General features: G+C 58.8%; 1 protein-coding gene across 1 annotated transcript in view; it reads left to right on the top strand.

The window, feature by feature from the left end:
* Nucleotides 1–258: 258 nt before the first annotated feature.
* VPS52 (VPS52 subunit of GARP complex) overlaps nucleotides 259–22,671 on the top strand; it is a 25,976-nt gene continuing 3,563 nt past the window's right edge. The window contains exons 1-9 of the mRNA XM_078881386.1: nucleotides 259–447; nucleotides 3,910–3,997; nucleotides 6,926–6,978; nucleotides 8,484–8,559; nucleotides 12,445–12,512; nucleotides 14,471–14,646; nucleotides 17,298–17,448; nucleotides 21,250–21,350; nucleotides 22,351–22,483. Of these exons, the coding sequence (XP_078737512.1) occupies nucleotides 403–447; nucleotides 3,910–3,997; nucleotides 6,926–6,978; nucleotides 8,484–8,559; nucleotides 12,445–12,512; nucleotides 14,471–14,646; nucleotides 17,298–17,448; nucleotides 21,250–21,350; nucleotides 22,351–22,483 (891 nt within the window). The 5' untranslated portion in view covers nucleotides 259–402. The remainder of the gene's footprint in view (nucleotides 448–3,909; nucleotides 3,998–6,925; nucleotides 6,979–8,483; nucleotides 8,560–12,444; nucleotides 12,513–14,470; nucleotides 14,647–17,297; nucleotides 17,449–21,249; nucleotides 21,351–22,350; nucleotides 22,484–22,671) is intronic.

Genomic DNA, 22,671 nt, shown 5'->3' with positions numbered 1-22,671 from the left:
TGATTATTTTATTACTTCCCTTCTACGTGACTTTACCGAAAGAACCAAGAAGATGAATCCCTGCAGTCACGAAAGAAGCTTTAAATCGAAATTATGCGGAATGTTTTGGTTCCGGCCGGAACAATTCCCTCCCGGAACCATTTCTCGCGTGACGTCACCCCCCCCCACCCCCTTGCTCATCCTCTCCCCCCAGCCTCTCCGAGCCACCTCCCCATTGGTCCGCTGCGCGACACGTGCCCCGCGCGGACCAATAGGAGACCTCGGCGTGTGTCCCCCACCACAGTGGGGCAAGGCGGTCCTGTGGCCGCGTCTCCTGGACGTTGATGGTGGTGGCGGCTTCGTTGCTGTTGACGCCACCTCCTCCACCTCTTGTCCACCTCCTCCACCACCTCCTCTTTCTTCATGGCGTCGGGCCGCGAGGGGAGCGGCTTCGGCGCGGCTGACGAGGTGCGAGTAGGAAGAAGCGCTCCCCACCCCCCCTCCCTCTTACTGCCCGCTCCGCCTCCTGTCGCCCGTAGCGGAGAGCGAACCCGACACTTTGGGGTTGTCGTGTCGGCGGGCGACAGGTGCTGCAAGTCACTGGTGGTGCGGTCTAGCGCAGTTGCCACCGCCACCACCACCACACCGGTGACTGATCCTCCTATTCCTGCTGTCACCCGCCGACGCGAACACCGCAGGATATACGACCATTTCCGGACTGGTGGCAACCGGAGGGGGAGTGGTGTGAGTGAGTGGGTGAGCTGCTGAGTGGGTGGGTGAGCTGGTGGGTGAGCTGGTGAGTGGGTGGGTGAGCTGGTGGGTGGGTGGGTGGGTGAGCTGGTGAGTGGGTGGGTGAGCTGGTGGGTGAGCTGGTGAGTGGGTGGGTGAGCTGGTGGGTGAGCTGTTGAGTGGGTGGGTGAGCTGGTGGGTGAGCTGGTGAGTGGGTGGGTGAGCTGGTGGGTGGGTGGGTGGGTGAGCTGGTGAGTGGGTGGGTGAGCTGGTGGGTGAGCTGGTGAGTGGGTGGGTGAGCTGGTGGGTGAGCTGTTGAGTGGGTGGGTGAGCTGGTGGGTGAGCTGGTGAGTGGGTGGGTGAGCTGGTGAGTGGGTGGGTGAGCTGGTGAGTGGGTGCGTGAGCTGGTGGGTGGGTGGGTGAGCTGGTGAGTGGGTGAGCTGGTGAGTGGGTGGGTGAGCTGGTGGGTGGGTGGGTGAGCTGGTGAGTGGGTGGGTGAGCTGGTGGGTGAGCTGGTGAGTGGGTGGGTGAGCTGGTGAGTGGGTGGGTGAGCTGGTGGGTGAGCTGGTGAGTGGGTGGGTGAGCTGGTGGGTGAGCTGGTGAGTGGGTGGGTGAGCTGGTGAGTGGGTGGGTGAGCTGGTGAGTGGGTGGGTGAGCTGGTGAGTGGGTGGGTGAGCTGGTGAGTGGGTGGGTGAGTGGGTGGGTGAGCTGGTGGGTGAGCTGGTGAGTGGGTGGGTGAGCTGGTGGGTGGGTGGGTGAGCTGGTGAGTGGGTGGGTGAGCTGGTGGGTGAGCTGGTGAGTGGGTGAGCTGGTGAGTGGGTGGGTGTGCTGGTGAGTGGGTGGGTGAGCTGGTGAGTGGGTGGGTGAGCTGGTGAGTGGGTGGGTGAGCTGGTGAGTGGGTGGGTGAGCTGGTGGGTGAGCTGGTGAGTGGGTGGGTGTGCTGGTGAGTGGGTGGGTGAGCTGGTGAGTGGGTGGGTGAGCTGGTGAGTGGGTGGGTGAGCTGGTGAGTGGGTGGGTGAGCTGGTGAATGGGTGGGTGAGCTGGTGAGTGGGTGGGTGAGCTGGTGAGTGGGTGAGTGAGCTGGTGAGTGGGTGGGTGAGCTGGTGAGTGGGTGGGTGAGCTGGTGAGTGGGTGAGTGAGCTGGTGAGTGGGTGAGCTGGTGAGTGGGTGGGTGAGCTGGTGAGTGTCTGGGTGAGCTGGTGAGTGGGTGAGTGAGCTGGTGAGTGGGTGAGCTGGTGAGTGGGTGGGTGAGCTGGTGAGTGTCTGGGTGAGCTGGTGAGTGGGTGGGTGAGCTGGTGAGTGGGTGGGTGAGCGGGTGAGTGGGTGAGCTGGTGAGTGGGTGAGTGAGCTGGTGAGTGGGTGGGTGAGCTGGTGAGTGGGTGGGTGAGCTGGTGAGTGGGTGGGCGAGTGAGTGAATGGTTTGAGAGGGTGAGTTTAGCGAATGAATGAGTTCGTGGTTGGGTGAGCGAGTGAGTAGGTGAGTGAAGTGAATGGTTGAGTTAGAGGGTGAGTGAGTGGTTTATGAGCGAGTGAGTGAGTAGGTGAGTGGTTGGATTAGTGGATGAGTGAGTAGTTGAGTGTCTGAGTGGATGAGTGAATGGTTGAGTTAGTGGATGAGTGAATAGGTGAGTGAGTGGTTTTATGAGCGAGTGAGTGGATGAGTGACTGAATGGTTGAGTGAGTGGATGAGTGAATGGTTGAGTTAGTGGATGAGTGAATAGGTGAGTGAGTGGTTTTATGAGCGAGTGAGTGGATAAGTGACTGAATGGTTGAGTGAGTGGATGAGTGAATGGTTGAGTTAGTGAATGGTTGAGTTAGTGGATGAGTGAACAGGTGATTAAGACCTAACCCGCATACGTTTTCTCGGTGAGCACCACCACCATCACAACTGTAATGCAGTTTTCTGGACTGCGATAAACCTCAGCACAGACGATGCCAACCCCCGTCATCTGTGTACAACTCATCTCCTGCAGCCACCCGCCCACACAGATGATGCCAATTTCCGCACTCTACGGGGTCAACCCGGGACGGGTGGCAACCCTCCACTACTCCCTCGTGTGCGTGATGACGGGGGGCGCCGGAATGCAGAGCCTGGAAATTAAACCGCGGGCGTGTTGTGTGTTCTGTGTGTTGTGTTGTGTGTGTGTTGTGTGTGTTTGTTCTGTGTGTGTGTTGTGTGTGTGTTGTGTGTGTTTGTTCTGTGTGTGTGTTGTGTGTGTGTTGTGTGTGTTTGTTCTGTGTGCGTGTTGTGTGTGTGTGTGTTGTGTTCTCTGTGTGCGTGTTGTGTGTGTTGTGTTCTGTGTGTGTGCTTGTTGTGTGTTTTTTGTGTGTTGTGTGTGTGCGTGTTGTGTGTGTGTTCTGTGTGTGTGTGTTTGTTGTGTGTGTTGTGTTGTGTGTGTACGTGTTGTGTGTGTGTTCTGTGTGTGTTGTGTTGTGTGTGTGTTTTGTGTGTGTTGTGTGTTGTGTGTGTTTTTGTTGTGTTCTGTGTGTGCGCTTGTTGTGTGTTCTGTGTGCGTGTTGTGTTCTGTGTGTTGTGTGTGTGCGTGTTGTGTGTGTTGTGTTGTGTGTGTGTTCTGTGTGTGTTGTGTTGTGTGTTTGTGTGTTGTGTTATGTGTGTGTTGTGTGTTTGTTCTGTGTTAATGTGTGTTTGTTATGTGTGTTGTGTGTTTGTCCTGTGTGTATTGTGTGCGTGTGTTGTGTGCGTGATGCCGCGTTGACAATTACTCCACAGGCGCATGTAATAGGCGACGATCCGGGCAATGTCCGTTTTTAATGACGGAGGAAGGGGGGCGTTGCTGGGGCCTGGGCGACGTTTCAGGCAACGACCCTTCCGTAATAACTATCGAACGAAAAAGGCCGATTGAAACCGTCGGCTGCTTAGCGGCAATGCCTCATCTTGGGGCTGCATCGCTGTTGGCGAATGCGTTGATCGTTCCGAGTGCCTGGCGTTCATTCCTGGTGTGGGGGGGGCATGGGGCCCCCCGTTATCCGTAGTTGCCGCCACCTGTCCCGGTTTTCACGGGAACACCGCCGCCTCCTCTTGTTGAGGTGCTCGTTTTGTGAACACATCTCCTCCTCCGAGTTGTTCAGACTCAAAGCTCCACCTCCCCGACGGGGGGTCGTGACCCGTGAACTTTGGGGTCGTGACCCCTGAACTTTGGGGTCGTGACCCCCCCCCCCCCCCCCCGCTGTGCCCCACAGGGCGTCCGCGTGGAGACGGAGCTGGAGCTGCTACCGCTGGGAGACTTGGATCTGACATCGGACGAGTGCATCCTGGACGAAGTGGACAGTGAGCCACCACGCCCCCCTTCCCACAGGGTCACTCCCCCACAGGGTCACCCCCCCCCCCCCCACAGGGTCACTCCCCTCCCCCACAGGGTCTCCGTGTGTCTCCGTGACGTCTCCGTGTGTCTCCGTGTGTCTCCATGACGTCTCCGTGTGTCTCCGTGTGTCTCGGTGTGTCTCGGTGTGTCTCCGTGTGTCTCCGTGTGTCTCGGTGTGTCTCGGTGTGTCTCCGTGTGTCTACGTGTGTCTCGGTGTGTCTCCGTGTGTCTCCGTGTGTCTCCGTGTGTCTCCGTGACGTTTCCGTGTGTCTCCGTGTGTCTCCGTGACGTCTCCGTGTGTCTCCGTGTGTCTCGGTGTGTCTCCGTGTGTCTCCGTGTGTCTCCGTGTGTCTCCGTGTGTCTCCGTGACATTTCCGTGTGTCTCCGTGTGTCTCCGTGACGTCTCGGTGTGTCTCCGTGTGTCTCGGTGTGTCTCCGTGACGTCTCCGTGTGTCTCGGTGTGTCTCGGTGTGTCTCGGTGTGTCTCCGTGTGTCTCCGTGTGTCTCGGTGTGTCTCCGTGACGTCTCCGTGTGTCTCGGTGTGTCTCCGTGACGTCTCCGTGACGTTTCCGTGACGTCTCCGTGTGTCTCCGTGACGTCTCCGTGTGTCTCCGTGTGTCTCCGTGACGTCTCCGTGTGTCTCGGTGTGTCTCGGTGTGTCTTCGTGTGTCTCCGTGTGTCTCCGTGACGTCTCCGTGTGTCTCGGTGTGTCTCGGTGTGTCTCCGTGTGTCTCGGTGTGTCTCCGTGACGTCTCCGTGTGTCTCGGTGTGTCTCGGTGTGTCTCCGTGTGTCTCCGTGTGTCTCGGTGTGTCTCCGTGACGTCTCCGTGTGTCTCGGTGTGTCTCCGTGACGTCTCCGTGACGTTTCCGTGACGTCTCCGTGTGTCTCCGTGACGTCTCCGTGTGTCTCCGTTTGTCTCGGTGTGTCTCCGTGACGTCTCCGTGTGTCTCGGTGTGTCTCGGTGTGTCTTCGTGTGTCTCCGTGTGTCTCCGTGACGTCTCCGTGTGTCTCGGTGTGTCTCGGTGTGTCTCGGTGTGTCTTCGTGTGTCTCCGTGTGTCTCCGTGACGTCTCCGTGACGTCTCCGTGTGTCTCGGTGTGTCTCGGTGTGTCTCCGTGTGTTTCCGTGACGTCTCCGTGACGTCTCCGTGTGTCTCCGTGACGTCTCCGTGACGTCTCCGTGTGTCTCCGTGTGTCTCCGTGTGTCTCGGTGTTTCTCCGTGTGTCTCCGTGACGTCTCCGTGTGTCTCCGTGTGTCTCGGTGTGTCTTCGTGTGTCTCCGTGTGTCTCCGTGTGTCTCGGTGTGTCTCCGTATGACTCCGTGTGTCTCCGTGTGTCTCCGTGTGTCTCGGTGTGTCTTCGTGTGTCTCCGTGACTTCTCCGTGACGTCTCCGTGTGTCTCCGTGTGTCTCCGTGACTTCTCCGTGACGTCTCCGTGTGTCTCCGTGTGTCTCTGTGTGTCTCCGTGACGTCTCCGTGTGTCTCCGTGTGTCTCTGTGTGTCTCCGTGACGTCTCCGTGTGTCTCCGTGTGTCTCTGTGTGTCTCCGTGACGTCTCCGTGACGTCTCGGTGTGTCTCCGTGTGTCTCCATGTGTCTCCGTGTGTGTCACCGTGTGTCTCCATGTGTCTCCGTCAGAGGTGGGACAAAGTCATTGTTATGCAAGTCCAAGTCGAGTCGCAAGTCATCAAATTCATGACTCGAGTCTGACTCGAGTCCAAGTCACATGACTCGAGTCCACACCTCTGGTCTCCGTGTCTCCGTGTGTCTCCGTGTGTCTCCGTGTGTCTCCGTGTGTCTCCATGTGTCTCCGTGTGTCTCCATGTGTCTCCGTGTGTCTCCGTGTGTCTCCGTGTGTCACCGTGTGTCTCCATGTGTCTCCGTGTCTCCGTGTGTCTCTGTGTCTCCGTGTGTCTCCGTGTGTCTCTGTGAGTCTCCGTGACGTCTCCGTGTGTCTCCGTGTGTCTCCATGTGTCTCCGTGTGTGTCACCGTGTGTCTCCATGTGTCTCCATGTGTCTCCGTGTGTCTCCGTGTGTCTCTGTGTGTCTCCGTGTCTCCGTGTGTCTCCGTGTGTCTCTGTGAGTCTCCGTGACGTCTCCGTGTGTCTCCGTGTGTCTCTGTGTGTCTCCGTGTGTCTCCGTGTGTCTCCGTGTGTCTCCGTGTGTCTCTGTGAGTCTCCGTGACGTCTCCGTGTGTCTCCGTGTGTCTCTGTGTGTCTCCGTGTGTCTCCGTGTGTCTCCGTGTGTCTCCGTGTGTCTCTGTGTGTCTCCGTGACGTCTCCGTGACGTCTCGGTGTGTCTCCGTGTGTCTCCGTGTGTGTCACCGTGTGTCTCCATGTGTCTCCGTGTCTCCGTGTGTCTCCGTGTGTCTCCGTGTGTCTCTGTGAGTCTCCGTGACGTCTCCGTGTGTCTCCGTGTGTCTCTGTGTGTCTCCGTGTGTCTCCGTGTGTCTCCGTGTGTCTCCGTGTGTCTCTGTGTGTCTCCGTGACGTCTCCGTGACGTCTCGGTGTGTCTCCGTGTTTCTCCGTGTGTGTCACCGTGTGTCTCCATGTGTCTCCGTGTCTCCGTGTGTCTCCGTGTGTCTCCGTGTGTCTCTGTGAGTCTCCGTGACGTCTCCGTGTGTCTCCGTGTGTCTCTGTGTGTCTCCGTGTGTCTCCGTGTGTCTCCGTGTGTCTCCGTGTGTCTCCGTGTGTCTCTGTGTGTCTCCGTGACGTCTCCGTGACGTCTCGGTGTGTCTCCGTGTGTCTCCGTGTGTGTCACCGTGTGTCTCCATGTGTCTCCGTGTCTCCGTGTGTCTCTGTGTGTCTCCGTGTGTCTCCCTGTGTCTCCGTGTGTCTCTGTGTGTCTCCGTGACGTCTCCGTGTGTCTCCGTGTGTCTCCGTGTCTCTGTGCCGCAGCTCACATCCAGGCGAACCTGGAGGATGAGCTGGTGAAGGAGGCGCTCCGCACGGTGAGGAGAGGAGTCCCCGGGCCGCCAGCGTGCCTCTCTGTGTGTGTCACCGTGTGTGTCTCTGTGTGTGTGTGTGTGTGTCACCGTGTGTGTCTCTCCGCGTGTGTCAGCGTGCCTCTCTGTGTGTGTCACCGTGTGTCTCCGTATCTCTCCGCGTGTGTCACCGTGCCTCTCTGTGTGTGTGTCACCGTGCCTCTCTGTGTGTGTGTCACCGTGCCTCTTTGTGTGTGTGTCACCGTGTCTCTCTGTGTGTGTCACCGTGTGTCTCCGTATCTCTCCGCGTGTCACCGTGCCTCTCTGTGTGTGTGTCACCGTGCCTCTCTGTGTGTGTCACCGTGTCTCTCTCTGTGTGTGTCACCGTGTGTCTCCGTATCTCTCCGCGTGTGTCACCGTGTCTCTCTGTGTGTGTGTCACCGTGCCTCTTTGTGTGTGTGTCACCGTGTCTCTCTCTGTGTGTGTCACCGTGTGTCTCCGTATCTCTCCGCGTGTGTCACCGTGCCTCTCTGTGTGTGTGTCACCGTGCCTCTCTGTGTGTGTCACCGTGTCTCTCTCTGTGTGTGTCACCGTGTCTCTCCGTGTCTCTCCGCGTGTGTCACTGTGCCTCTCTGTGTGTGTGTCACCGTGTGTCACCGTGTCTTTCTGTTTGTGTCACCGCGTGTCTCACCGTCTCTCACCGTGTGTCTCCGCGTGTGTCACTGTGCCTCTCTGTGTGTGTGTCACCGTGTGTCACCGTGTCTCTGTGTGTGTGTGTGTCACCATGTGTCACCGTACCTCTGTGTGTGTGTGTCACCGCGTGTCACCATGCCTCTGTGTGTGTGTGTCACCGCGTGTCACCATGCCTCTGTGTGTGTGTGTCACCGTGTCTCACCGTGTCTCTGTGTGTGTGTGTGTCACCATGTGTCACCGTGTCTCTGTGTGTGTGTGTCACCATGTGTCACCGTGTCTCTGTGTGTGTGTGTCACCGCGTGTGTCACCATTTCTCACCGTGTGCACCCGTGTGTCACCGTGTCTCTCCGCGTGTGTCACCGTGTCTCTCCGCGTGTCTGTGCGTGTATCTCCGTGTATGTCCGTGTGTCCCTGTATGTCCCCGGGTCTCACCGTGTCTCACCGTTTCTCCCCGTATCTCACTGTCTCACCATGTCTCACCGTGTCTCCCCGCGTCTCACCATTTCTTCCTATATCTCACCAGTTCTCCCTGTGTCTCACTGTTTATCCCTGCGTCTCCCTGTGTCTCCCTGTGTCTCACCGTGTCTCACCGTGTCTCACCGTGTCTCCCCGCGTCTCACCAGTTCTCCCTGTGTCTCACCGTGTGTCCCTGTATCTCACCGTGTCTCCCCACGTCTCCCCGCGTCTCACCGTGTCTTCCCTGCATGTCCCCCCTTCTCACCGCTTCTCACCGCGTCTCCCCGTGTCTCCCTGTATCTCACCGCGTGTCCCCGTGTCTCACCGCGTCTCCCCGTGTCTCACCGCGTGTCCCCGCGTCTCCCCGCGTCTCGTGGCGTCAGGGCGTGGACCTCAGGCACTACTCGAAGCACGTGGAGAAAGAGCTGCAGGAGATCGAGAATGCGTCCATCAGGGACTGTATCCTCCAGCCCCCCCACCTCCTCCAGCCCCACCTCCTCCTCCACCCCCCCCACCTCCTCCACAACCCCCCACCTCCTCCACAACCCCACCTCCTCCTCCACCCCCTCCTCCTCCTCCTCCACCCCCACCTCCTCCACTACCCCCACCTCCTCCACCCCCCCCACCTCCTTTACCCCCTCCTCCTCCACCCCCACCTCCTCCACAACCCCACCTCCTCCACAACCCCCCACCTCCTCCACCCCCACCACCTCCTCCACCCCCACCTCCTCCTCCACCCCCCCACCTCCTCCTCCACCCCCCCACCTCCTCCACCCCCACCTCCTCCTCCACCCCCCCCACCTCCTCCACAACCCCCCCACCTCCTCCACCCCCCCCACCTCCTCCACCCCCCCCACCTCCTCCACCCCCCCCACCTCCTCCACAACCCCCCACCTCCTCCACCCCCACCTCCTCCTCCACTACCCCCACCTCCTCCACCCCCCCCACCTCCTCCACAACCCCCCACCTCCTCCACCCCCACCTCCTCCTCCACTACCCCCACCTCCTCCACTACCCCCACCTCCTCCACCCCCCCACCTCCTCCACCCCCCCCACCTCCTCCACAACCCCCCACCTCCTCCACCCCCACCTCCTCCTCCACTACCCCCACCTCCTCCACCCCCCCCCACCTCCTCCACAACCCCCCACCTCCTCCACAACCCCCCACCTCCCACCCCCACCTCCTCCACCCCCACCTCCTCCTCCACCCCCCCACCTCCTCCACCCCCACCTCCTCCTCCACCCCCCCCACCTCCTCCACCCCCCCCCACCTCCTCCACCCCCCCCCACCTCCTCCTCCACCCCCACCTCCTCCACCCCCTCCAGTGCTGGTGGTGCTCTTAGGGTGCCGGTGTGGTGGGTGTGGTGCTCTAGAGTGCCGGTGCGGTGAGTGTGGTGCCGCGTGTGTCGACCTAGGGGAGGTCCTGGTCCTCCCCTAGGTCGACTCGGCCTCAAATGAGTACCTGGTGCGGTGTGTAAACATCGCCACCACCGAGGAGACAAAGGGGGCCGGGCGTGGCGCTGGCCACCCACCCCCCTCGTGTGCCGTGCCGGCCTTCATAGGTGCTCGCTAACAGCACTTGCCCCTACAGTCTGTTAAGGCTACACCGGTGTGGTGAGTGCGGTGCGCTTAAGTACCGGCAAAGTGAGTGCGTGGCGCTGTGAGTGTCGTGCCGTGAGCGAGTGGCGGTGCGGTGTGGTGAGTGGCGGTGCGGTGAGTGAGTGTCGGTGCGGTGAGTGGCGTTGTGGTGAGCGAGTGGTGGTGAGCGAGTTTTGGTGTGGTGAGTGGCGGTGAGCGAGTGGCGTGGTGGTGCGGTGAGCGAGTGGCGGTGTGGTGAGTGTCGGTTTGGTGAGCGAGTGGTGGTGCGGTGAGTGGCGGTGCAGTGAGTGAGTGGTGGTGCGGTGAGCGAGTGGCGGTGTGGTGAGTAGCAGTGTGGTGAGTGGCGGTGTGGTGAGTGAGTGGTGGTGCGTGAGCGAGTGACGGTGTGGTGAGTGGCGGTGCGGTGAGTGCCGGTGTGGTGAGTGGCGGTGCGGTGGTGAGTGAGTGGGGTGGTGGTGGCGTGTGGTGAGTGAGTGGTGGTGCCGTGAGCGAGTGACGGTGTGGTGAGTGGCGGTGCGGTGAGTGCCGGTGTGGTGAGTGGCGGTGCGGTTGGTGAGTGAGTGGTGGTGTGTGAGTGGCGGTGCGGTGTGGTGAGTGCCGGTGTGGTGAGTGAGTGGTGGTGTGGTGAGTGGCGGTTCGGTGTGCTGAGTGGCGGTGCGCGTGCGGTGTGGTGAGTGGCGGTGCGGTGAGTGCCGGTGTGGTGGTGAGTGGTGGTGTGGTGAGTGGCGGTGCGGTGTGGTGAGTGGCGGTGCGGTGAGTGCCGGTGTGAGTGAGTGGTGAGTGGCGTGCGGTGTGGTGAGTGGCGGTGCGGTGAGTGCCGGTGTGGTGAGTGAGTGGGGGTGGTGAGTGGTGCGGAGTGCCGGTGTGGTGAGTGAGGTGGTGTGGTGAGTGGCGGTGCGTGGTGTGCGTGCAGGTGAGTGCTGGTGTGGTGAGTGGTGGTGGGAGTGGCGGTGCGGTGAGTGCCGGTGTGGTGAGTGAGTGGTGGTGTGGTGAGTGGCGGTGCGGTGTGGTGAGTGGCGGTGCGGTGAGTGCCGGTGTGGTGAAGTGAGTGGTGGTGTGGTGAGTGGCGGTGCGGTGTGGTGAGTGGCGGTGCGGTGAGTGCCGGTGTGGTGAGTGAGTGGTGGTGTGGTGACGTGGCGGTGCGGTGAGTGCCGGTGTGGTGAGTGAGTGGTGGTGTAGTGAGTGGCGGTGCGGTGTGGTGAGTGGCGGTGCGGTGCGGTGAGTGGCAGTGCGGTGAGTGCCGGTGTGGTGAGTGAGTGGTGGTGTGGTGAGTGGCGGTGCGGTGTGGTGAGTGGCGGTGTGGTGAGTGCCGGTGTGGTGAGTGAGTGGTGGGGTGGTGTGGTGAGTGGCGGTGCGGTGTGGTGAGTGGCGGTGCGTTGAGTGCCGGTGTGGTGAGTGAGTGGTGGTGTGGTGAGTGGCGTTGCGGTGAGTGCCGGTGTGGTGAGTGAGTGGTGGTGTGGTGAGTGGCGGTGCGGTGTGGTGAGTGGCGGTGCGGTGAGTGCCGGTGTGGTGAGTGAGTGGTGGTGTGGTTTGTGGCGGTGCGGTGTGGTGAGTGGCGGTGCGGTGAGTGCCGGTGTGGTGAGTGAGTGGTGGTGTGGTGAGTGGCGGTGCGGTGAGTGCCGGTGTGGTGAGTGAGTGGTGGTGTGGTGAGTGGCGGTGCGGTGTGGTGAGTGGCGGTGCGGTGCGGTGAGTGGCGGTGCGGTGAGTGCCGGTGTGGTGAGTGAGTGGTGGTGTGGTGAGTGGCGGTGCGGTGAGTGCCGGTGTGGTGAGTGAGTGGTGGTGTGGTGAGTGGCGGTGCGGTGTGGTGAGTGGCGGTGCGGTGAGTGCCGGTGTGGTGAGTGAGTGGTGGTGTGGTGAGTGGCGGTGCGGTGTGGTGAGTGGCGGTGTGGTGAGTGAGTGGTGGTGTGGTGAGTGGCGGTGCGGTGTGGTGAGTGGCGGTGCGGTGCGGTGTGATGAGTGGCGGTTCGGTGTGCTGAGTGGCGGTGTGGTGTGGTGTGGTGTGGTGAGTGGCGGTGCGGTGCGGTGTGGTGAGTGGCGGTGCGGTGTGGTGAGTGGCGGTGCGGTGCTGTGAGTGAGTGGTGGTGTGGTGAGTGGCGGTGCGGTGTGGTGAGTGAGTGGTGGTGTGGTGAGTGGCGGTGCGGTGTGGTGAGTGAGTGGTGGTGTGGTGAGTGGCGGTTCGGTGTGCTGAGTGGCGGTGCGATGTGGTGAGTGGCGGTGCGGTGTGGTGAGTGAGTGGTGGTGTGGTGAGTGGCGGTGCGGTGTGGTGAGTGAGTGGTGGTGTGGTGAGTGGCGGTGCGGTGTGGTGAGTGAGTGGTGGTGTGGTGAGTGGCGGTTCGGTGTGCTGAGTGGCGGTGCGGTGTGGTGAGTGGCGGTGCGGTGAGTGCCGGTGTGGTGAGTGAGTGGTGGTGTGGTGAGTGGCGGTGCGGTGTGGTGAGTGAGTGGTGGTGTGGTGAGTGGCGGTGCGGTGTGGTGAGTGAGTGGTGGTGTGGTGAGTGGCGGTGCGGTGAGTGCCGGTGTGGTGAGTGAGTGGTGGTGTGGTGAGTGGCGGTGCGGTGTGGTGAGTGAGTGGTGGTGTGGTGAGTGGCGGTGCGGTGTGGTGAGTGAGTGGTGGTGTGGTGAGTGGCGGTGCGGTGAGTGCCGGTGTGGTGAGTGAGTGGTGGTGTGGTGAGTGGCGGTGCGGTGTGGTGAGTGGCGGTGCGGTGCGATGTGGTGAGTGGCGGTGTTCATCCGTGACGGAGCGTTAGACATCAAGGAGAGTGAGAACATCGCAAGCCTGCACGGCCAGATCACCTCCTGCGACTCCATCCTGCAGGTGCCACAACCACCACCACCACCACAACGTCAACAACCACCACCGCAACAACCACCACCACAACATCAACAACAACCACCGCCACAACATCAACAACAACCACTACCGCAACAACCACCACCACAATATCAACAACCACCGCCACAACATCAACAACAACCACCACAATGTCAACAACCACCACAACATCAACAGCAACCACCACCACATCAACCACCACAGCCGCCACCACAACTCCAATAACCACCACAACAACCACAACCACCACAACAACCACCACCGCAACAACCACCACCACAACATCAACAACAACCACCGCCACATCAACCACCACAGCCGCCACCACAACTCCAATAACCACCACAACAACAACCACCACATCAACCACCACCACATCAACCACCACAACCGCCACCACAACTGCAACAACCACCACAACAACAACCACTGCCACATCAAACGACCACGTCAACCACCACCACATCAACCGCCACCACATCAACCACCACAACCACCACCACAACTGCAACAACCACCACAACAACCGCATCCACCACCACCACCACATCAGTCCCTTTGGTTCTCACTTTGCAATTCAATTTGGTGGTCACATGACCCGGCAGCAGCGCGTGCGCCATTCACGGCCAACACCGGGCCTCCCCTAGGTCGACTCGGCCTCAAATGAGCACCTGGCACGGTGTGTACAACATGAGCACCTGGGAGACAAAGGGGGCCGGGCGCGGTGCTGGCCGCAATCGTCCGTCGTGTAGCCGTGCCGGCCTTCATAGGCGTTGCAACTCGCTAACAGCACTTGCCCCGACAGTCTATTAAGGCTACTCGAGGGGGGATATCTTTGTCTTTTCTTTAATGCGTGTGTGTGTGTCTGTGCGTGTGTGTGTGCGTGTGTCTGTGTGTGTCTGTGCGTGTGTGTGTCTGTGCGTGCGTGTGTCTGTGCGTGTGTGTGTCTGTGCGTGTGTGTGTGTCTGTGCGTGCGTCTGTGCGTGTGTCTGTGCGTGTGTGTCTGCGCGTGTGTGTCTGTGCATGTCTGTGCGTGTGTGTGTGTCTGTGCGTGCGTCTGTGTGTGTGTCTGTGCGTGTGTCTGTGCGTGTGTGTGTCTGTGCGTGTGTGTGTGCGTGTGTCTGTGCGTGTGTGTGTCTGTGCATGTCTGTGCGTGTGTGTGTGTCTGTGCGTGCGTCTGTGTGTGTGTCTGTGCGTGTGTCTGTGCGTGTGTCTGTGCGTGTGTGTCTGTGCGCGTGTGTGTGTGTCTGTGTCTGTGCGTGTGTCTGTGCGTGCGTGTCTGTGCGTGTGTGTCTGTGCGTGCGTGTGTGTCTGTGTGCGTGTCTGTGCGTGTGTGTGTCTGTGCGTGCGTGTGTCTGTGTGTGTGTCTGTGCGTGCGTGTGTGTCTGTGCGTGCGTGTGTGTCTGTGCGTGCGTGTGTGTCTGTGCATGTGTGTGTGTTTGTGCGTGTGTCTGTGCGTGTGTGTGTGTGTGTGTGTCTGTGTGTGTGTGTCTGTGCGTGTGTCTGTGCGTGTGTGTGTGTCTGTGCGCGTGTGTGTCTGTGCGCGTGTCTGTGCGTGCGTGTGTGTCTGTGCGCGTGTGTGGGTGTGTGTGTGTGTGTGCGTGCGTGTGTGTCTGTGCGTGCGTGCGTGTGTGTGTCTGTGTGTCTGTGCGTGTGTGTGTGTGCGTGCGTGTGTGTCTGTGCGTGCGTGTCTGTGCGTGTGTGTCTGTGCGTGTGTGTGTCTGTGCGTGCGTGTGTGTCTGTGCGTGCGTGTCTGTGCGTGTGTGTCTGTGCGTGTGTGTCTGTGCGTGCGTGTGTATCTGTGCGTGCGTGTGTCTGTGCGTGCGTGTCTGTGCGTGTGTGTGTCTGTGCGTGTGTGTGTCTGTGTGTGTGTCTGTGCATGTGTGTCTGTGCGCGTGTGTGCGTGTGTCTGTGCGTGTGTGTGTCTGTGCGCGTGTCAGCGCATGGAGGAGATGCTGTCGTCGTTCCAGACGGACCTGAGCAGCATCAGCTCGGAGATCCAGACGCTGCAGGAGCAGTCGGTGGCCATGAACGTGAAGCTGCGCAACCGGCAGGCGGTGCGCGGGGAGCTGAGCCAGCTCGTGGACGAGCTGGTGGTGCCCGGCGCCATGATCACGTGCGCCACCAACACCACCAACACCACCAACACCACCACCACCAACACCACCACCAACACCACCACCAACACCACCAACACCACCACCACAACCATTGCTGCCATAGGCACCACAGCCGCCACCACCGCCACCACCACTACAACCAACACCACAACCAACACCACCGACACCGCCACGACCATGACTACCACCGCCACCACCACTACAACCACCACCACTACAGCCAACACCACTACAATCAACACCACTACAACCAACACCACTACAACCAACACCACTACAACCACCACCACTACAACCATCGCCACTACAACCATCGCCACTACAACCACCGCCACTACAACCACCACCACTACAACCACCACCACTACAACCACCACCACTACAACCACCACCACTACAACCACCACCACTACAACCACCACCACTACAACCAACACCACTACAACCACTACAACCACCACCACTACAACCACCACCACTACAACCACCACCACTACAACCACCACCACTACAACCACCACCACTACAACCACCACCACTACAACCAACACCACTACAACCACTACAACCACCACCACTACAACCACCACCACTACAACCACCACCACTACAACCAACACCACTACAACCACTACAACCACCACCACTACAACCACCACCACTACAACCACCACCACTACAACCAACACCACTACAACCACTACAACCACCACCACTACAACCACCACCACTACAACCACCACCACTACAACCACCACCACTACAACCACCACCACTACAACCACCACCACTACAACCAACACCACTACAACCACTACAACCACCACCACTACAACCACCACCACTACAACCACCACCACTACAACCAACACCACTACAACCACTACAACCACCACCACTACAACCACCACCACTACAACCACCACCACTACAACCACCACCACTACAACCAACACCACTACAACCACTACAACCACCACCACTACAACCACCACCACTACAACCACCACCACTACAACCAACACCACTACAACCACTACAACCACCACCACTACAACCACCACCACTACAACCACCACCACTACAACCAACACCACTACAACCACTACAACCACCACCACTACAACCACCACCACTACAACCACCACCACTACAACCACCACCACTACAACCACCACCACTACAACCACCACCACTACAACCACCACCACTACAACCACCACCACTACAACCACCACCACTACAACCACCACCACTACAACCACCACCACTACAACCAACACCACTACAACCACTACAACCACCACCACTACAACCACCACCACTACAACCACCACCACTACAACCAACACCACTACAACCACTACAACCACCACCACTACAACCACCACCACTACAACCACCACCACTACAACCACCACCACTACAACCAACACCACTACAACCACTACAACCACCACCACTACAACCACCACCACTACAACCACCACCACTACAACCAACACCACTACAACCACTACAACCACCACCACTACAACCACCACCACTACAACCACCACCACTACAACCACCACCACTACAACCACCACCACTACAACCACCACCACTACAACCACCACCACTACAACCACCACCACTACAACCACCACCACGACCATTACTACCACAGCCACCAACACCACCAACACCGTTACTACTACAACCACCATAACCAACATCACCGCCACCGCCACAACCATCACTACCACAAAGACAAACATCCCCCGTGTAGCCTGTGACAGACTGTAGGGGCAAGTGCTGTTAGCGAGCACCTATGAAGGCCGGCACGGCACACGAGGAGGTGGGTGACCAGCTGCTTTTGAAACCCTCCTGGCGATGTTTACTACACACCGCACCAGGTACTTATTTGAGGCTGAGTCGACCTAGAGGAGGCCCAGGACCGGTTCAGATATTCGTCACTGGTGGCCGTGAGCGCGAATCGAACTCGGGGTGCCGGATTTGTAGCGCAGCGTAGCGCTAACCGCTGCACCACAGCTCCCCACTTACTACCACAGCCACCACAATCACCACAACCCACCTCTGCCACCAATACCACCGCCCGCCACCACCGCCACCACCGTCACCACCGTCACCACCATCGCCGCCGCCACCACCGTCACCACCACCATCACGACCACCGTCACCACCGTCACCACCATTGCCAAAGCCACCACTGTCACCACCATTACCGCCACCGTGATCACCACCGCCGCCACCACCACCACCACCGTCACCACCATTACCACCGCCACCACCACCACCGTCACCACCATTACCACCGCCACCACCACCGCCACCACCGTCGCCACCATTACCATCACCACCGCCACCACCGTCACCACCATTACCACCACCATTGCCACCGTCACCACCATTACCACCGCCACCACCGTCACCACCATTACCATCACCACCGCCACCACCGTCGCCACCACTGACAACGCCACAAGTGGTGGGCCCGATGCGAGCGTCGTGTTTTGGGCGTCACCCAGTAACTCATCACCCGCGTGCACCACCCCCCGGGCCCCCCCCCGCCCCCGGGCCCCCCCCCCGGGCCCCCCCCCCCCGGGCCCCCCCCCCCCGTGCCCACCCCCTCCCCCTCCCGCAGGGCGATCCTGGACCTGCCTGTGACGGAGCGCGACTTCCTGGAGCAGCTGCAGGAGCTCAACAACAAGATCAACTACGCCAAGGAGCAGGCCTTCCGCGAGACGCTCGCCTGCGAGGACACGCACGACGTGTTGGCCAAGCTGAAGGCCAAGGTGCCGTCATCACCACCATCATCACCACCATCATCATCACCATCACAACCATCACCATCATCACCATCATCACCATCACCACCAACATCACCATCATCACCATCACCACCATCACCACTGCCAGGACACGCACGACGTGCTGGCCAAGCTGAAGGCCAAGGTGCCGTCATCACCACCATCATCACCACCATCATCACCATCACAACCATCACCATCATCACCATCACCACCAACATCACCATCATCACCATCACCACCATCACCACTGCCAGGACACGCACGACGTGTTGGCCAAGCTGAAGGCCAAGGTGCCGTCATCACCACCAACATCATCATCACCATCACAACCATCACTATCATCACCATCACAACCATCACCATCATCACCATCACCACCATCACCACTGCCAGGACACGCACGACGTGTTGGCCAAGCTGAAGGCCAAGGTGCCGTCATCACCACCATCATCATCATCACCATCACAACCATCACCATCATCACCATCACCACCAACATCACCATCATCACCATCATCACCATCACCACCATCACCACTGCCAGGACACGCACGGCGTGCTGGCCAAGCTGAAGGCCAAGGTGCCGTCATCACCACCATCATCATCATCACCATCACAACCATCACCATCATCACCATCACAACCATCACCATCATCACCATCACCACCAACATCACCATCACCACTGCCAGGACACGCACGACGTGTTGGCCAAGCTGAAGGCCAAGGTGCCGCCACGATCACCATCATCATCACCATCACAACCATCACCATCATCACCATCACCACCAACATCACCATCATCACCATCATCACCATCACCACCATCACCACTGCCAGGACACGCACGACGTGTTGGCCAAGCTGAAGGCCAAGGTGCCGTCATCACCACCATCATCATCATCATCACCATCACAACCATCACCATCATCACCATCACAACCATCACCATCATCACCATCACAACCATCACCATCATCACCATCATCACCATCATCACCATCACCACCAACATCACCATCACCACCAACATCACCATCACCACTGCCAGGACACGCACGACGTGTTGGCCAAGCTGAAGGCCAAGGTGCCGTCATCACCACCAACATCATCACCATCACCATCATCACCATCACAACCATCACCATCATCATCACCATCACAACCATCACCATCATCACCACCAACATCACCATCATCACCATCACAACCATCACCATCATCACCATCACAACCATCACCATCATCACCATCACAACCATCACCATCATCACCATCACAACCATCACCATCATCACCATCACAACCATCACCACTACCATCACCACCAACATCACCAACATCACCATCACCACCAACATCACCATCACCACTGCCAGGACACGCACGACGTGTTGGCCAAACTGAAGGCCAAGGTGCCGCCACCATCACCATCATCATCACCATCACAACCATCACCATCATCACCATCACCACCAACATCACCATCATCACCATCATCACCATCACCACCATCACCACTGCCAGGACACGCACGACGTGTTGGCCAAGCTGAAGGCCAAGGTGCCATCATCACCACCATCATCATCATCACCATCACAACCATCACCATCATCACCATCACAACCATCACCATCACAACCATCACCACCAACATCACCATCACCACTGCCAGGACACGCACGACGTGTTGGCCAAGCTGAAGGCCAAGGTGCCGCCACCATCACCATCATCATCACCATCACAACCATCACCAGCATCACCATCACCACCAACATCACCATCATCACCATCATCACCATCACCACCATCACCACTGCCAGGACACGCACGACGTGTTGGCCAAGCTGAAGGCCAAGGTGCCGTCATCACCATCATCATCACCATCACAACCATCATCACCATCACAACCATCACCATCATCACCATCACAACCATCACCATCATCACCATCACAACCATCACCATCATCACCATCACAACCATCACCACTACCATCACCACCAACATCACCAACATCACCATCACCACCAACATCACCATCACCACTGCCAGGACACGCACGACGTGTTGGCCAAGCTGAAGGCCAAGGTGCCGTCATCACCACCATCATCATCATCATCACCATCACAACCATCACCACCATCACCATCACCACCATCACCATCATCACCACCATCATAACCATCATCACCATCACCACCATCATCATCATCATCACCATCACAACCATCACCATCATCACCATCACCACCATCACCATCATCACCACCATCATAACCATCATCACCATCACCACCAGCATCACCACCATCACCACCATCATCACCATCATCACCACCATCGCCACCGTCACCACCATCATCACCACCATCATCACCACCATTGTCATCATCACCACCGCCACCATCACCACCGTCATCACCACCACCGCCATCGACCACCACCACCATCATTACCACCATCATTACCACCAACATCATCATCATCATCACCACAGTCACCACTACCACCATCATCACCACCACCACCATCACAATCACCATCGCCACCGTCACCACCATCATCACCACCACCATTGTCATCATCACCACCGCCACCATCACCACTACCACCATCATCGCCATCATCACCACCATCATCATCACCACCGCCACCATCACCACTACTGCCATCATCACAATCACCATCGCCACCATCATCACCACCGTCATTACCACCACCACCACCGCCATTGACCACCGCCACCATCACCACTACCGCCATCATCACAATCACCATCACCACCATCATCACCACCATCATCACCACCACCACCACCATCATTACCACCATCAACATCACCACCACCATCACCACCACCACCATCACCACCGTCACAACCACCACCACGCGTCTCACCGCGCTGATCAACCACATCGTCAGAACCAGTCCTGGGCCTCCCCTAGGTCGACTCAGCCTCAAATGAGTACCTGATGCGATTTATAAACATCGCCACTGGGGAGTCAAAGGAGGCAGGTAGAGCGTGGTGCTGACCACCCAGCTCGTGCGCCGTGTCGGCCTTAATAGGTGCTCATCTTCTTGGTTCTTTCGGTAAGGTCACGTAGAAGGGAAGTAATAAAATAATAAAAATAAAACATAATAATACTTCCCTTCTACGTGACTTTACCGAAAGAACCAAGAAGATGAATCCCTGCAGTCACGAAAGCTTTAAATCGAAATTTAATCGGTGCTATTCGCTGTAACAGCACTTGCCCCAACGGCCTATTGGAGGCTACACGGGTGGGGCACCTTTGTCCGTGTGTGTATGCGTGTGTGTGTGTATGCGTGTGTGTGTGTACGTGTGTGTATGCGTGTGTATGCGTGTGTGTGTGTACGTGTGTGTGTGTGTGTGCGTGTGTGTGCGTGTGTGTGTGTATGCGTGTGTGTGTGTACGTGTGTGTATGCGTGTGTGTGTGTATGCGTGTGTGTGCGTGCGTGTGTGTGTGCGTGTGTGTGTACGTGTGTGTGCGTGTGTGTGTATACGTGCGTGTGTGTGCGTGTGTGTGTATACGTGTGTGTGTATACGTGCGTGTGTGTGCGTGTGTGTGTATACGCGTGTGTGTATACGTGTGTGTGTATATGTGTGTGTGCGGGCATGTGTGTGTATGCGTGTGTGTGTATGCGTGTGTGTGTATGCGTGTGTGTATGCGTGTGTGTGTATGTGTGTATACATGTGTGTGTGCGTTTGTGTGTGTGTGTATGTGTGTGTGTGTATACATGTGTGTGTATGCGTGTGTGCAGGCCATCGCCAAGGTCCGTGAGTTCATCCTGCAGAAGATTTACGCCTTCCGCAAGCCCATGACCAACTACCAGATGGCACAGAACACGCTGCTCAAGTTCCGGTGAGTGGCACCCGCACACGCAGACAACAAAGATCCCCCGTATAGCCTTTGCAGACTGTTGGGGCAAGTGCTGTTAGCGAGTAGCACCTATGAAGGCCGGCACGGTACACGAGTGGGTGGGTGGCCAACACCACGCCCGGCCGCCTTTGTCTCCCCAGTGCTAGCGTTGTTTTTACACAGCGCTACGAACCTGGCGACCCGGGTTCGATTCCCGCTCACGGCCAACACCGGTGACGATGATTTGAACCCGGTCCTGGGCCTCCCCTAGGTCGACTCGGCCTCAAACCAGTACCTTGGTGGGGTGTGCGAATAAATTGTCACCACCGTCACCACCGTTACCACCGTTACCACCGTCACCATCGTTATCACCACCGTCACCATCATTACCACCGCCACTACCGTCACCACCACCGTCACCATCGTTACCACCGTCACCACCATTACCACCACCACCATTACCACCGTCACCACCATTACCACCGCCACCACCGCCACCACCGTCACCACCGTCACCATCGTTACCCCCGTCACCATCATTACCACCGCCACCACCGTTACCCCCGTCACCATCATTACCACCGCCACCACCGTCACCACCGTCACCACCGTCACCACCGTTACCCCCGTCACCATCATTACCACCGCCGCTACCGTCACCACCACCGCCACCACCGTCACTACCACCGCCACCACCGTCACCACCGTCACCACCGTCACCACCGTCACCACCGTCACCACCGCCACCACCGTCACCACCGTCACCACCGTCACCACCGTCACCACCACCGCCACCACCACTGACAACGCCACAAGTGGTCGGCCCGGACCCCTCGGCCGCACAGCGATGCGAGTGACGCGTTTTGGGGCGCCGCCCAATAACGCGTCACCCACGTGCACCCCCCCCTAACCCCCCCTCGCCCGCCCCGGGCCCCCCCCCCCCCCCCGTTCCCCCCCCCCGTGCCCCTCCCCCCCGTGCCCCCCCCCCCGTGCGTCGCCGCAGCTTCTTCTCGGAGTTCCTGCTGGCGAACGAGCGTCACGTGGCCAAGGAGGTGCGGGACGAATACGTGGACACGATGGCGCGCATCTACTACTCGTACTTCAAGGCCTACACCAGCCGCCTCATGAAGCTGCAGGTGACGCCACTGTGGGGCGGGCGGGGGGGGGGTGACGATGGTGGTGGTGATGACGATGATGATGACGATGATGACGATGGCGGTGATGACGATGGTGATGGTAATGAAAGATGATGGTGGCGATGACGAAGATGGCCATGGTGATGACGGTGGTGATGACGATGATGACGATGGCGGTGATGACGATG

The sequence above is a fragment of the Lampetra fluviatilis genome, chromosome 61 (assembly GCF_964198595.1).
Source record: "Lampetra fluviatilis chromosome 61, kcLamFluv1.1, whole genome shotgun sequence".
NCBI lineage: Eukaryota > Metazoa > Chordata > Hyperoartia > Petromyzontiformes > Petromyzontidae > Lampetra > Lampetra fluviatilis.
This window is presented reverse-complemented; position numbering and strand designations above follow the sequence as displayed.